At 44.0% G+C, this 16,815-nt stretch overlaps 1 protein-coding gene across 2 annotated transcripts in view; it reads right to left on the bottom strand.

Annotated features, from left to right (window-relative positions):
- The window catches only part of LOC307116075 (S-adenosyl-L-methionine-dependent tRNA 4-demethylwyosine synthase TYW1), a 135,882-nt gene that overhangs the window by 54,663 nt on the left and 64,404 nt on the right, over window positions 1–16,815 (bottom strand). For both annotated transcript variants that reach the window (XM_079799727.1, XM_079799728.1), the window contains one exon: window positions 778–955. In XM_079799727.1, the coding sequence (XP_079655853.1) occupies window positions 778–955 (178 nt within the window). The remainder of the gene's footprint in view (window positions 1–777; window positions 956–16,815) is intronic.

The following is a 16,815-nucleotide window of genomic DNA, read 5'->3' as shown; positions in this document are numbered from 1 at the left end:
AAACTATGCAGGCCAGACGGGAATGGCAAGAAATATTCAACGTGATGAATAGCAAGAACCTACAACCAAGACTACTCTACCCAGCAAAGTTATCATTCAGAATTGAAGGGCAGCTAAAGAGCTTCACAGATAAGAAAAAGCTAAAGGAGTTCATCACCACCAAACCAGTATTATATGAAATGCTGAAAGGTATTCTTTAAAAAGAGGAAAAAGAAGAAAAAAGTAAAGATAAAAATTATGAACAACAAATACATATCTATTAACAAGTGATTCTAAAAATCAAGTGAATTCAAAATCTGAGGAACAGAATAAACTGGTGAACATAATAGAATCAGAGGCATAGAATGGGAGTGGATTGATAATTCTCAGGGGGAAAGGGGTATCTGTGTGGGGGGTATGGGAAGAGACTGGACAAAAATCATACACCTATGGATAAGGACAACGGGGGGGGGGGGAGGGAACCGGGTGATGGGGAGATATGGGGGGGGGGAAGGAGAAACAATTGTAATAATCTGAACAATAAAGATTTATTTTAAATATATATATATATATATATATATATATATATAATCTTCAAAAAATTAAAAATAGAACTACCATATGATCCAGCAATCCCCCTTTTGGGTATATATCCGAAGGAAATGAAATCAGTATCTTGAAGAGATATATGCACCCCAAACTTCAATACAGCATGATTCACAACAGCAAGCCATGGAAACAACCTAAGCATCTGTTCACAGGTTCAAGCAGCATATCTTAATAAGCTGGGTCACTCACCTGATTTCCACAGGGAATTGTGCATTTGTGACCAGGAAACTGGATATTTTACACTCATGGAGTAGCTTCAAAAACCTGTTAATTTCTGGGTACATGATGGGTTCTCCCACAAGGGACAATGCACAGTGCTTTACTGTCATTCCTTCTTTAAAACGTTCTTCTTTGACACCTGGTACACCTGGAAAACACAGTGAAAATGATCATACTCAGTAAGGCATATATAGAGGATAACTACTTTTATTTTTCTTTATTAAAATGTTTACATTTTTCCAAATGGTTCCTCGATTTTAGAAGGTGAATTTATTTTTTATACCAGCCAGATAATAAAAAATGAAGGCCCAAGGGAAAAGAAAATCTAGAATTACTGAAACAGGAAAATCAGTCAGCAATCTTATTCTTAGTTTAAGTACTAATTAAACTACGTCAATACAAGCAGGCAAAACTAACTTTATTAGCTAGTTATTGAGAAACACAGAACATATTACATTCCTTAATTTGCTTAGTTCTGCATTCTTTCATGTTTGTTTAAGTAAATGAACTTAATATATCTACACTAGATGCCCGGTGCATGAAACTCATGCATTGGGGTGGGGGGTGTCCCTCAGCACAGCCTGCACCCTCTCCAATCTGGGACCTCTCAGGGGATGTCCAATTGCCAGTTTAGGCCCAATCCCTAAACCGGCAGTCAGACATCCCTCTCACAATCCAAGACTGCTGGCTCCCAACCGCTCACCTGCCTTCCTGCCTGCCTGCCTGCCTGATTACTCCTAACCATTTCTGCCTGCCAGCCTGATCACCACCTAACCACTCCCCTGCATGCCTGATCAATGCCTAACTGCTCCCCTACTGACCCAATTGCCCCCAACTGCCCTCCCTTGTCGGACAGGTCACCCCTAACTGCCCTCCCCTGCCGGCCCAAAATAAGTAAGTGGAACTATATCAAACTAAAAAGCTTCTGCACAGCATAAAAAATCATATGAATGCCCCTAACTGCCTTCCCCTGCAGGCTTGGTCCCCCCCAACTGCCCTCCCTCCTCTGCAGGCCCAGTCGCCCCCAACTGCCTTCCCCTGCTGGCCTGGTCACCCCCAATTGCCCTCCCCTGCTGACCTGGTTGCCCCTAATTGCCCTCCCCTGCTGGCCTGATCACCCACAACTGCCCTTCCCTGCCAGCCATCTTGTGGTGGCCATCTTGTGATGACATGGGGCGGCCATCTTGTGATGACATGAATGTGGCCATCTTGTGACCACATGGGGCAGCCATCTTGTGTGAGCATGTGATGGTCTATTTGCATATTACCTCTTTATTATAAAGAATAAGGAAAAGCCTTGTCTAGACGATTCACTTCCCCCTTCATTTCTCAAACTGTTACTTTGCAAATATTAATAAAATTGAAAACCTCTAGCTAGACTCACTAAGGAAAAAAAGAGAAAAGACTTAAATAAACAAAATCAGAAATAAAAGAGAGACTTTGTAATAGACACGACAGAAATAAAAAGAGCTATACAATAATACTATGGAAGTCTATATGCCACCAAATTTGATAACCTAGAAGAAATGGCAAGTTCTTAGAAATATATAACTTTCCTAGACTGAACCATGAAGAACTGGAAAATCTAAACAGACCAATCAACAGTAAAGAAATTGAAACAGTCATCAAGGCGTCCCAAAAAGTAAAGTCCAAGACCATATGACTTCAGTAGTGAATTCTACCAAACATTCAAAGAAGATTTAATACCTATCCTTTCAAAGCTCTTCCAAATAATTAAAGAGAGGCAACACTTTTAACTCATTTTATGAGGCCAACATTACCCTCATACCAAAACCTGGCAGGACAACTCAATGAAAGAAAATTACAGACCAATATCTCTGATGAATATATCATATCAAATATAACAATACATTAAAAAGATAATAAACCACAATTAATTGTGGTTCATCAAGGGGCACAAGGATGGTTCAACATACGCAAATTGATCCATGTGATACACATTAACAAAATAAAAGATAAAAAATCATATGATCATATCAAAAACTGCTGAAAAATCATTTGACAAGTGACATCTATTTATGATGAAAACACCCAATAAAATGGGTAAAAAAGGAAAGTACCTCAATATAATAAAAGCCATATATGATAAACCCTCACTTAATACACTCAATGGCAAAAAACTGAAAGCTTTTCCTCTGCAATCAGGAGAAAGACAAAGTGCTCACTTTCATCACTGTTATTCAACATAGAACTGCAAGTCCTAGCCAGAGCAATCCGGTAAGAGAAAGAAATAAAAGGTATCCAAGTTGGAAATGAAGAAGTAAAATTGTCACCTTCTACAAGATGACATGATTCTTCATATAGAAAACCCTAAGGACTCCACCAAAAGACTACTAGAAATACAGTAAAGTTGCAGAATGCAAAATCAATCTACCAAATCCATTGTGTTCTTATATACTAACAACAAATATCAGAAAGGAAAATAAAGACAACAATCCCATTTACACTTTTAACAAAAATGCCTAGGAATAAACTAAACAAAGAGAGTAAAGGACCTGTACACTGAAAAACTATAAGACATTGTTGGCGGGGGAGGGTGGAGGGGGGTGGGATTGAAGAAGACACAAAGAAATGGGAAGATATTCCATGTTCACGATTTGGAAGAATTAACATTGTTTAAATGGCCATATTACCTAAAACAATCTACATATTTAAGCATTCCCCATAAAAATCCCAATTGTATTTTTAAAAGATATACAACAACAAAATCATAAAATTTGTATGGAATCACAAAAAACACTGACTGGATAGCCAAAGCAATCTTAGGGGTGCGGGGGAGAAGAGTTGGGGAGGGAGCGACAAAGCTGGAGGCATCAGACTCCCTGACTTCAAATTATACGACAAAGTTGCAATAATCGAAACAGTATCATACTGGTAGAAAAACAGACCAATGAGACAGAACCTAGAGCCCAGAAATATGCCCATATTTATGGGCAACTAATTTTTTATAAAGAAGTCAAAAACATACAATGGAAAAAAATAAAGCCTCTTTAATAAATGGTGGGAAAATTAGAAAGCCACATTCAAAAGAATGAAACTAGACTTTTATTTGACATCATACACAAAAATTAACTCAAAATGAATCAAAAACCTAAAACAATAAATAGGGCCTTGGTCTCAAAGAGGATATAGAAATTTGACACCAAAGGCAGGAAAATAAAAGTAAAAATAAATAAATGGAACTATATCAAACCTAAAAGCTTCTGCAAAAGAAACCATCAACAAAACAAAAGAAACCATCAATAAAACAAAAAAGCAACCAAATAAATAGAAGAAAATATTTGCAAATAATACTTCCCTTTAGGGGCTAGAGAATATCCAAATTATATAAAGAACTCAACCAACTCAACAATAAAAAAAAAATCCAATTTTAAAAATGGGCAGAGGATTTAAAACAGACACTTTTCTCAAATGCCCAACAAATATATGAAAACATGGTCAACTTCACTAGCTATAAAGAAAACGTAAATCAAAACCACAATGAGATATTAACTCACACCTGTTAGAATGGTTGTTACCAATAAGACAAGAAATAAGTATTGGAGAGGATGTGGAGAAAAGGAGCCCTCATACACTGCTGATGAGAGTGTAAAATGTTACAGCCACTACAGAAAAAGAATATGGAGGTTCCTCAAATATTAAGAATAAATCTAACTACCAATATTATCCAGAAATCTATTCTTCTGGGTATATAACTGGAAAATTTGAAAACATGTATTCATTCAGATACATGTAACCCTATGTTCTTTGCAGTATTATTCATGGTATCTAAGATATGGAAAAATCATAAATACTGGATAAAGATATATACAATGGAATATGACTCAGCTTTAAGAAAGGATGCCAGACATATAGATCAATGGAATAGAATAGAGAACCCAGGGGAAAAAAAGAAAGGATGAAATGCTGACATTTGGGACAATGTGGGAGATCTTGACAGTATCATGATAAGGGAAATAAGTCAAACATGGTGATAAAGGAGACTAGATTTTGGGTAGTAAGCACACAATAGAATATACAGATGATGTATTACGGAATTGTACACTTGAAACTTATATAATGTTATTAACAAATATCACCCTAATAATTTTAAAAGAATCAATTGATGAAATATTCACATTAAGCAGATTAAACAAAAACATAGATAATTTCATTTTTAAAAAACCTTGTGGGTAAACTTTTTAAAGTAATAATTCTGGGATTTAACAATTTCCCTTTTTCTTTTTACTGAAAAGGTCTTATCATGCACAGAGGGGGAGGAAGCTAATTTTTTCAAAAGTAAGGCCTTGAGAATAAAGCCTTGATTCTCTCATTCAAAAAGCACAATGCTATTTTGTGCTAAATGCCAGAGGCTATTACAGTGTTCCTCTCAAAAACAAGGTCCTGGGGGACTCAACTTCATGCCTTCCTTCACTGTCCTCAAAGAAATGTGTCAGAAAAGAAGACATCCTCTAAATTTCTAATGGAAAGAAGAAAGAAGTCCTGGAGCAGGAAGGCAGTCCAGGGAACAGTAGACATTACATTTCATTAGGAATCTATTCCTCACTGTCTGTCTGGGTCTTTCTGTATCTCTCTCTAGCACAATCTGTTCTCTTGCTTCCCTATACTATATCCCTTTCACAACTAAACCCTGCTTTGTTATTCTGATTTATTTTTATTGTTTTTTTCTGAAGTATGTTTTCTGGCCTTTCTCTTAACCTGAACAGCCATTTCATCCTGGACAATCACTAGTCATCAGATCAACTATGAAGCATACCGCATCCTCATTTCACTGAAAGATTCCAAAGTAGTAACTTCAGATTCCAGGCATTTCATTCTAATGTTATAGCAATAAGCTACATAACACAGAAATAAACATGATATATTAAGCATAGAGTATGTCTATTTCTTATGGGGGGGGCGGTTAATAATAAAAATTTGTTCTGAATACTTTCTTATGTCTTTTTATCTACACTAATAAAAGAGTAAGATGCAAATTGACCATACCTTCATGACGCCCACCAGCCAATCAGGAGTGAGTATGCAAATTAACCCAACAAAGATGGTGGGTTAATATGCATACACAGGCACCAACATGGCGATGACACAGGTGTTCTACACCACCCCAGCTGCTCCGGGCCTCTGGGCAGCGTAGGAAGACGAAAAGGTGGCTCCAGGCCGGAGCGAAGGCAGTGCCGGCAGCCAGAAGAAGGAAGGCCCATTCTTGCACGAATCTCGGGTATCGGGCCTCTAGTTGAGTTATAATTGACATATGAATATTTCTATTTTTAAAGATTGGACCAATTTTTTAAAAATATTCCCTACTTTCTTTTTATAACAATACAGTTCCTGACCAAAGATCTTCCTAAGAAACCCTCCTGGCTGAACATCATATACTATATGTTTGCCATAGCAACTGCCACTGTGAGGTGTTTCATAAATAAGCTTCAGAAAACAATTAGCAGGCAGTGTTCTCTTCCCCGCCTCCACACTTCTTTTGGATGTGTACTTCAGCATACCTCCTTTGTGAAAACTTTTTGGAGATCTTTTATTTTTTGCCTTACTTCACTTCCAGCTTAAACTATAGATAAAAACATCTAGCAACAAATGATGTCTTTTCATCTTTCACCTTCAGCACTGAGGCCATTCTAATAAGGGTTCATTCATGCGATGTCTGTTGAACTGATGGGAAACTGAGCTAAAGAAACCGAAACCCAGCCCCAGCCCCAGTCTCAGCCCCTAACGGTTTGGCTCAGTAAACAGAGTGTTGGCCTTCTGACCAAAGGGTCCCGGGTTCAATTCCAGTCAAGGGCATGTACCTCAGTTGTAGGCCCCTCCCTCCTACAGGAGGCAACCAATCAATGTGTTTCTCTCACATCAATGTTTCTCTCTTTCCCTCTCTCTTCTAATCTCCCTAAAAATTGATGGAAAATATCCTCTGGTGAGGATTAAAAAAAAAAAAAAAGAAACCCAGCCCCATTCTCTAATATTTGGTGGTGAGGGTGGGATGGGGCAGGCAGCATTATAAAAAGATGCTGAGTTGCACTAAAATCTGACCCATTTGTAATCAATATAAAGTTAATTCTGCATATGTATAAAGGGAAAGCTAATAAAGGTCATGAAAAGAAAGATGGTTTAATGATCCCATGAAATAACTGAAAAGACTGATTGCCCTCAGAAATGAGAACAGAAGCACAAAAGGGAGCATTTAAAACATCAAAATATCTTCAAAGTCTGTTCAAGGCTGGCCACTCAGCTAAAGCTGGAAACTCAGAGGCAACAATACCCACAAGTATCATCCTCACAAAAATAAGATCATAAAATGACTGGACCAGATGCAGGGAAGAGAGCAGGTGTTCATCCTGGGGGTGGGAAAGCACCCTATAAAACAAAGGACTCCATGCCAGAGTAGGGGAAAGTGTTAATGATTTAAGAGTGGACCTCTAAAGAGAAACTAAAGTGAAGAAAACCCAGAATATAACAAACTAAGAAGGAAATCGCTTCAAGCCTTTGAGAATTACCTGTAATTTCCAATTTATAGAAATTCTGTTCTAAGCCTTTCTGTTTCAACATGAAATTCATTACTAAAGATTAAGTTAATTGTTCAAACCCCCAAATATCAAATTAATGTGTTATATACCTGAACTATAGTACTAATAAATCTATTTCAATCTCACCTAATCAAATTCAAATATCTTTTCTATAGGAAAATGTATCCCAAGTTTCAACCAAGGAAACCAAAAACACTTTTCCTTTTTTTTTTTTTTTTGATGTACTTTCATATTTTATTTTATTTTATTATTTTTTTAAAATTTCTTTATTGATTAAGGTATCACATATTTGTCCTCATCCCCCTATTCCCATCCCACACCCCTCCCCACACATGCCCCCACCCCCCTGTTGTCCTTAACCGCTAGTTAGGCTCTTATGCCTGCACGCAAGTCCTTTGGTTGATCTCCCCCTTTACTCCCACCCTTCCCCACCCTCCCCCTGAGGCCCGACAGTCTGATCCATGCCTCCTTGTTTCTGGGTCTGTTCTTGTTCATCAGTCTATGTTGTTCATTATTTTGTTTGTTTTAGCTTTTTAAGCCACAAGGGGACACAGGGTATAGTATTGGGGCTCTAATAAGGAAATTCTAATATGGGTTTGGAAGAAGACAAAGGGGAACTAGTTTCCTTCAGGGCATCTGTGAGTAACTCTGTGTCGCATGAGATGAGCCACTTCTCCAGGCCAATCTCTATTGAGTTCAGATTTGGAGAAGACAGAGAACAGACTCTCCACCAGGAGCTGAAATGAGATCTAGGCTTACATCTCTGCACCTTTAGAGTTGAAAAGTAGGATGCATGTCAGAGCTGCACCCAAAGGGGTATTGGGTTCAGAAGAGGTAGAGTGACTTACATGAGCCTCATCATCCTCAGTCTGAGGCTGACTATCCAGAAATGAGGGTGACCTGTTCTATTTATACCCTGTCCCCTAGGTATGAAAGGAAAATAGAACACAAAGATTTCACTGACTGCAGGAGGAATTCAAGTTCATAAAAAAGAGAATTTCAGACTATAACCATTGATAGACTGAATGAAGTTATAAAATTTCCCCCTTAGAGATTCTAACTGCTATTCAGGATTCATTTGGCCATAGAAATACTCTCTATTCTTTCTCTTGACAATCCAACAATCCTATATCTGTCACCCCCCTACAAGACCATATTTTTTAATAGAGAGGAAGGGAGAGAGAGAAACACTGATCGGTGCCTCCCGTATGTGCCCCGAACAGGGATCGAACCCACAACCTGGGTAAGTCCCCTGACAGGGAATCAAACCCACAAATTTTGGTGTATAGGATGATGCTCCAGCCAACTAAGCCAACCAGCCAGGGCAAGACAATATATTTTTGAAAACTCGTTTCTTATGCCATGTGAACTTGAAGACAAACCATTTGAGGTGTCTACTGATTAAAGTAAGCACAAGGTTACTAATGAGACACACCTTTCTGCATAGGATAAGGCTCCCTAACAAGTTAGTCAGATAACAGTCAACTGAAGGTCATCACCACCAATTCACTGTCAAAGACGACCTTACGTTGGAGTGGGGTGGGGGGGAAGATTTTATTCAGTGAAAACAGCTCAATTGTGAAACAACTCTGTTGTGAGACACCTCAGACATGAAATAGCAGTCAAAGTGGCTCTGGCGTTACAACACCAGCTCCAGTATTACAGCTTTGGCTGGTGAAATAGTCTTTGATGGTAACAAAGTATGCTCTGTTGAGGTAGAGGTGAAACTGGCTTATATAGAGAAGACTGCCCACACCCTGGTCCCTGATTGGACCATTTCTATGCAAATAACACTAAATCCACAGTTTGACCAATCCAAACAGCATTTTCTTGGTTGGAAAAGAGCCACTCTGATTGGTTGGTAAAGATGGAAATGAAGATTTAGTGGCAAAGCCCCAATTGGCGGGGCAGTTCTTCAGCTCATTGGTTGATTTATGAGCCAAGGAACTTATTTAAAAGGTCCAGGAACATGGTACAGAAGGTAGGCAGCGTAGTGTAGCTTTTTTCATAAGTGCAGAGAGCATAAGAGGCCTCTGATAAGCTATGACTATAGTCTCTGTTTATAAATTTGAGACAAATTAAACATCAAGAGTCCTTTTTAACAGGCACATTCATTCTCAGGGTCAACATAACAAAGAGCACGTGCACACTGAGCTCACCTAACACATGCTATAATGTGAATAAATCTGCCTCATGAATTATTCATTACTTATTTCCATTTAAAGTGCATTTGCAAAAGTGTTCCTGTCAGAAGAATTACTATCAAAACTTAGATTGTCATTCTGTGTCAAGGACATCTCAGAATGGAAAAATGAATGTCTACTCCTCAGGGCTGCTTTCTCCCCACACAAACTGCCTGGGACATAATTCATTTAGGAAGATTCTCAGATGTCCAGAAAACATACATCCTCAGTCAGTATCCCATTGTTTAAGGGTTCAATTAGCTCTTTAAATGTCACCACAAAAGGCCCTGGCCCTGAGCGGGTCTGCCTAAGCTGGCCTATAGTATTGGGTTCCTGACTTCATGCAGGAAAGATTTTGCAATAAGAGTCCCGGTGATTTTGAGAGTATGTTTATTAAAGCTGGAGACAGTGAAACTGAAGAAGGGCTTAGGATAGAACAAGCGACAGGTGAGAGCCTAGATGGGGCTGCTTTGGCTCCCTAGAAATGTTATAGGAAGGGAAGTGAGCCAAGACGGGGCTGTGGTCAGCTGGGAAGTAATAGTCACAGTGACAGGAGTGAGCCAAGACTGGGCTGACGTTAACTCACTGAAAAATCAGAGAAAAGAGGGCCTTGGACACAGGTTTGGGGGTAAGTCTGGGTCAAGCTGATGATGCCTGCTGCTCTCCTGGGTTGCAAGTCTGGTGGGGACCCTTAGAGTTTAGGTGAAAGTTCATTCTCGAGAAAGAAAGGGCAGGGGCCAGGCCAATGTGTGGCTCAGGGATTGAGTGTCATCCCATATACCAAGAGGTCACTGATTCAATTCCTGATCAGGGAACATGCCCAGGTTGTGGGCTCGATCCCCAGTAGGGGGAGTGCAGGAGGCAGCCCATAGATGTTTCTCTCTCTCTCCCTCCCTCTCCCTTCCTCTCTATCAATAAAAACAGAAGCAGGCAAATGGGCTGAACCATGATACCCAGATATTTAGTTAAACTTTATTCTGGATGTTTCTGTGAAGGTGACTTTTGGATGAGATTAACATTTAAGTCAGGGAACTCTGAGTAAAGCAGAGGCCCTTCGCAATGTGGATAAACTTCATCCAATCTGTTGAAAACCTTGACAGAACAAAGGCTGACCTCCCTTAAGCAAGAAGGAATACTGCCAGGAGACAGCCTTTAGATTCAAACTGCAACTCTTTCCAAGGTCCCCAACCTGCTAGTATATACCACCACATATTTTTTTTCCTGGACAATCATGTGAGCAAATTCCTTAAATCAAATCTCCCCATCAATCTCTCTCTCTATCTACACAAACACCCACCAACACAAGATTCTGTTGACCCTGTTTCTCTGGAGAATTCTGACAATACATTATCCAAAGGAAAACACAACTTTGCCTTAAAATTTATTTAAAAGTATACAGTTTATTTGAAGAGCAACAATCAATACTATTATCTAAGTCAACAATAGTCTAAGACAGTGATGGCGAACCTATGACACGCGTGTCAGCACTGACACGCGTAGCCATTTCTGATGACATGCGGCCACTGAGGCGGCCGCATGCCGAGGATGAAACATTTGCTGCTCCTGAGGATGAAACATTTGCGAAATAATGTTTTTTCCTCAAAGGGACACACTACCCAAGTTATGCTCAGTTTTTTGGTGAAGTTTGACACACCAAGCTCAAAAAGATTGCCTCACTGGTCTAAGAAAAGCTATTCAAACTCCAGATGTGGAGACTTACTAGCAGTTTCATTTAACTTTCCCAAAGACTGATAAAAGACACTACTTTATCCAAATAATAGAAAGTAATGTTTTTTAAAAAGTTGTTGAGATTAAAAATCAAGATGAAATATTAAAACATTTATTAGCATCTTTGAAGATGTACAAAATTATATCACAGATAAACTTTGCCCAGAAAATTCATATTTATTATAGAATTGTATACCTGAAACTATATAGTTTTATTAACCAATGTCACCCCAATAAATTCCATTTTAAAAATAAATTAATTTTAGCCTGGTCACTGGTTTGATTCCCCGTCAGGGAACATGCCCAAGTTTCATGCTTGATTCCCAGTAGGAACCGTGCAGGATGTTTCTCTCTCTCTCATCGATGTGTCTATCTCTCTATCACTCTCCCTTCCTCTCTCTCTAAAAATCAATAAAGTGGAAAAATTAAAAATGGGTTAATTTTTAAAAAAGAGTAAAGGTATAATAATTGAGTATACATTATTACTGATCTTAAATCACTATTTGCATTACTTCCCTCAATTTCTCATAAGAAATAAGAACAATGATAAGAAGTACTATCCTATATAATAAAGAGCTAATATGCAAATGGTTGTCACACCCTCATGCCATCACACCTTAATGGCTCAGACACTCAACGCTGGGGAGAGAGGAATGGGGACCAGCCAGGCACAAATGAGCTCACGAGAGAGGAATGGGGACAACCAGGCTGTGGCCCAGGAGAAGGACAAGCTGCCCGCCCCGTGGTCCCGGGCACCAGCAGCTGTGCCTGCACCTGTGGCCCAGGAAAGGGACAATCCACACGCCCCATGGTCCCCGCAGTCCCAGAAACCAGTGGCTGCGCCTGCGGCCCTGAAGAGGAACAAGCCACCTGCCCTGCAGTCCTGGGTACCAGCAGATACATTTACACCTGCGGCCCGGGAGAGGAACAAGCCGCCCGCCCCACGGTCCCAGGTGCCAACGGCTGTGCCTACGCCTGCAACCCAAGAGAGGGACAAGCTGCCCGCCCCATGGTCCCAGGCGCCTACGGCTACGGCCCGGGCAAAGCCACCTGCCCACGGTCCCCTGCAGCTGCGACCAGCCTGGGCGAAGCTGGCCTGGGTCCTGGGTGTCTGCAACCAGCCGGAGGAGAAAATCCTGGGTCCTCAGTGCAGGGCAAGGCAGAGCAATTAGGGGCAATCAGGCCAGCAGGGGAGCAGTTAGGGGCGATCAGGCTGGTAGGGGAGCAGCTAGGAGCGATCAGGCAGGTAGGCAGGTGAGTGGTTAGGAGCCAGCGGTCCTGGATTGCAAGAGGCAGTTGGGCATCCCCCGAGGGGTCGCGGATTGGAGAGGGCGCAGGCCAGGCTTAGGGACCCCCCACCATGCACAAATTTTGTGCACCAGGCCTCTAGTCTTATATAATAAAAGACTAATATGCAAATCGACCAAACAGTGGAACGACCAGTCGCCATGACATGCACTGACCACCAGGGGGCAGACGCTCAACACAGGAGCTGCCCCCTGGTGATCAGTGCGCTCCCACAGGGGGAGTGCCACTCAGCCAAAAACTGAGCTCACAGCTGGCAAGTGCAGTGGCAGTGGCATGAGCCTCTTGTGCCTCTGCAGCAGTGCTAAGGACTCCTCAGGGGATGTCCAACTGCCAGCTTACGCCTGCTCCCCAGCAGATGAACATCCCCCAAGGGGTCCCAGACTACAAGAGGGCACCGGGCCTCTAGTCCTATATAATCCTACCTAATAAAAGAGTAATATGCAAATTAACCGCTACACCCACAAGCCACGCCCACCAGCCGATCAGAGCGAGTATGCAAATTAACCCCAACCAAGATGGCTGCCACCACAGAGAGGAGGAGGGAGGTTTGTGTTTCCCTGGCAATGGAGGAAACCAAGCTTTCCACACACCCTGGCCAGCCCAGGCCTCCACTCAAGGATACAAAGTTTGAATTATACAAGATAAATTCAAACAGAAATGGCGGCAGCCACGGAGCTGCAGAGAGCAGGAGGCTAGGGTTGCCCCCGGCAATGGAGGAAGCCAAATTTCTGCAGCCCTGGCTGGCCCAGGCCTCCGCTTAAGGCTACAAAGTTTCAATTATAGAAGATAAATAAATTCCAACAGAAATGGAAGCAGCCAAGGAGTGAGCAGGAGGCTTGGCTGCGCTCCAGGCTACAAAGTTTCAATTATAGAAGATAAATAAAGCCCAGATACCAGGGTCTCCACTTGGGTCACCGGGGGGGGCGTGGCCAGCCTGCAAACCACCACAGGCCCCTCGACCAGGCTGCCCACGCCCCAAGGGAACCCCCACCCTGATCTGGGACACCCTTCAGGGCAAACCAGCTGGCCCCCACCCGTGCACCAGGCCTCTATCCTATCTAATAAAAGAGTAATATGCAGATTGACCATCACTTCAACACACAAGATTGCTGCCCCCATGGGGTCAAAAATCCTGCCCCCATGTGGACACAAGATTGCCACCACAAGGTGGCCAGCAGGGGAGGGCAGTTGAGAGGGACCAGGCCTGCAAGGGAGGGCAGTTGTGGGGGATCAGGCCAGCAGGGGAGGGCAGTTAGGGGTGACCAGGCTGGCAGAGGAGGGAAGTTGGGGGTGACCGGGCCTGCAGGGAAGGGCAGTTGCAGGGGACCCAGGCCTGCAGGAGAGAGCAGTTGGGGGGGAGGAGGCCTGCAGGGAAGGGCAGTTAGGGATGACCAGGCCTACAGGGGAGGGCAGTTAGGGGCAAACAGGCTGGCAGAGGAACAGTTAGGCATCAATCAGGCTGGCAGGGGAGTGATTAGGGTGTGATCAGGCTGGCAGGCAGAAGCGGTTAGGAACCATCAGGAAGGCAGGCAGGCAAGCAGTTGGGAGCCAGCAGTCCTGGATTGTGAGAGGGATGTCTGACTGCCTGTTTAGGCCCGATCCCGGTGGGCCTGCTCCCAGTGGGATCAGGCCTAAACAGGCAGTCAGACATCTCTCGAGGGGTCCCAGATTGGAGAGGGTGCAGCCTGGGCTGAGGGACACACGCCCACCCCGTGCACGAATTTCGTGCACTGGGCCTCTAGTCCTATATAATAAAGAGCTAATATGCTAATTAGACCAGAACAACTGTCTGGACAGCCTTCCAGATGAAGCTGGGGCTGTGAGGGAAAGCCGGGGCTGTGAGAGGCTGCGAGGGCCAGCCAAGGCAGCCGGGGCTGCGAGGGCCGAGCCCCTTGCACGAATTTCATGTATTGGACCTCTAGTAAAAGAATAATATGCAAATCAACCAAACGGCGGAACAACCAGTTACTATGACACACACTGATCACCAGGGGGCAGACGCTCAATGCAGGAGCTGCCCCCTGGTGGTCAGTGCGCTCCCACCGGGGGAGCGATGCTCAGCCAGAAGCCGGGCTCATGGCTGGCGAGCGCTGCAGCAGTGGCGGGAGCCTCTCTTGCCTTCACAGCAGCTCTAAGGATGTCCAAGGGCCAGCTTAGGCCAACTTCCTAAGCCATCAGTCGGACATCCCCCAAGGGCTCCAGACTCCGAGAGGGCACAGGCCAGACTGAGGGACCCCCCTGTCCCAGTGCATGACATTCAGGCCAGCAGGGGAGGGAAGTTGGGAGGGACCAGGCCTGCAAGGGAGGGCAGTTGGGGGCGATCAAGCCTGCAGGGGAGGGCAGTTAGGGGTGACCAGGCCGGCAGAGGAGGGAAGTTGGGGCCTCTAGTCCTCTATAATATCCCTTACAATAAACATAATTACAGCAGGTTCTTGGATAACATAGTTTCATTCAACGTCCTTTTGTTATAACATTGATGAGAGAAAAAAACTTGATTCCCAGCTGAGGCTACTGTCATGTGGAGTTTACATATGCAGCCCAGGTCAGCATGAATTTACTCTGGGTACTCCGATTTCCTCCCACATCCCAAATATGTACTGTATATGGTAGGTGAATTGGCATGTCTACATTGTCCTAGTCTGAGTCAGTGTGGTTGTGTGTGAATGTGTGACAGGAGAGTAAGAAGCTAGGAAAGTTCCTGGGCAAGTGGAATAGAGAAACTGAAACAAGAAAATAAAAAAAGGACACACAGTTTAGACACCTTGCAGCCAACTTGTGAATCACAAGACCTTATCTTCCCCAACCATGGACACATGAGAGCAAAAGGTTAATACCTCTCCCTCTCCTCCCTAACCAGAGAATATATAACTTAAATCACCCTGGGGGGAAAGGAAAAGGAAAAAGGGGGAATTTTATCTCACCCATTGAACAAGAAGTTAGCCATCTTAGGACATGCCAAACAAGATGACCAGGTGTATGTACAAACATCCCAAGAAAAGTCACAACAAAGGAAAAGGAATTTTGAACCTAACCTGCTACCCAAGATATCCAGCAGAGGAACCTTGAAACCTATGAGAAGATGGATATAAAACTCCATGAATCACCACTGGGTGCATGCTCAGATTAGCTAAGTGGGCCCCTGGTGCTACATGGCAAGTATCTATACTAATAATAGACTAGGGCCGTCACAACCAGACGGACGACCCATCCAGGCCGGAGCTCTGCGCAGGTGCACTGGGCTCATCACCAGGAGCAGGAAAGCAGAGTCCGGGCAGGAGCTCCGCGCAGGCACAGTGGGCCCACCCCACCGCCAGGTGCGGGGAAAGCACAGTCTGAGTGGGAGTGGCCCAAGCGCATGTGGCCAGGTGGCCTCGGGGGGGCATGTAGGTGGACGGACCACGCTAGACGGTGCCAGCAAGCTGCACCGAGTGCCGCAGAGGTACAGAGCTGTTAGGGCAGCGGCCCACGGGGTCAGCGAGGCTGGGGTGCCAGGTAGGCCCCAGGTCCTCAGGTGCCACCGGGGGAACATAGCCATCCAGAGTGGGAGAAAAAGCCCTTATTTCCAGAAGAACGCGGATGGTTTAAAAGTGCACAGAGAAACTGTAGCGGTATCAAAATGGCTATGTCAGTTCCCTGAGCCACTTATCAGTACCCAACCGCAGGCTTCACTGTGTGGCGTAGGCCTGGATGTGGGCCAGGACGTGGCCTTGGCAGCCGGACTCACCCATGGCGTCGCCTCAGCATCACAACTTCATGACATCACCCGCACAGGCCATCGCTGCTGGTCTGTGGGCCCCGGTGAGCCGGCCCCGTGCATGCTCGGGGCAGCGCTCTCTGTGTTTCCGTTGAAAGGACACCATATGTGATGGGTGCTGTTGATCCCTTAAGGTTGAAACGGGCAGCCTAAACTTGCTTATGACGTAATTTTTTCTCCGTATTTTACCGCACAGTCTTCTCAGGCTCAGGGAACCAGCAGCCACTGGAGCGCCAGCTTGGCCATCCCACACAGCCAGACGCCACCAAGAAGCACAGAAATGCCAAAGCCCCAATGGAACCCGTCGCAAAACAGACCCCAGTTCACATACTGAAGCAGAAACAAGAAAACAGTGGCACCTGTTGAACCTCAGCTGAGACTGTGTCCGCGGGTCTGTCTGCAGGGTTCCTGCACCCTGGCTGTGGCCCAGTGGCCAAGGAAGCTCTGCAAGCCTTGGTTCTGGAGTTACGGATCTTAGCAAGTA

Source organism: Cnephaeus nilssonii (genome assembly GCF_951640355.1).
Source record: "Cnephaeus nilssonii genome assembly, chromosome: 2".
In the NCBI taxonomy this organism is placed as follows: domain Eukaryota; kingdom Metazoa; phylum Chordata; class Mammalia; order Chiroptera; family Vespertilionidae; genus Cnephaeus; species Cnephaeus nilssonii.
The sequence above is the reverse complement of the archived record's forward strand: the minus strand, read 5'-3'. Positions and strand labels throughout refer to the sequence as shown.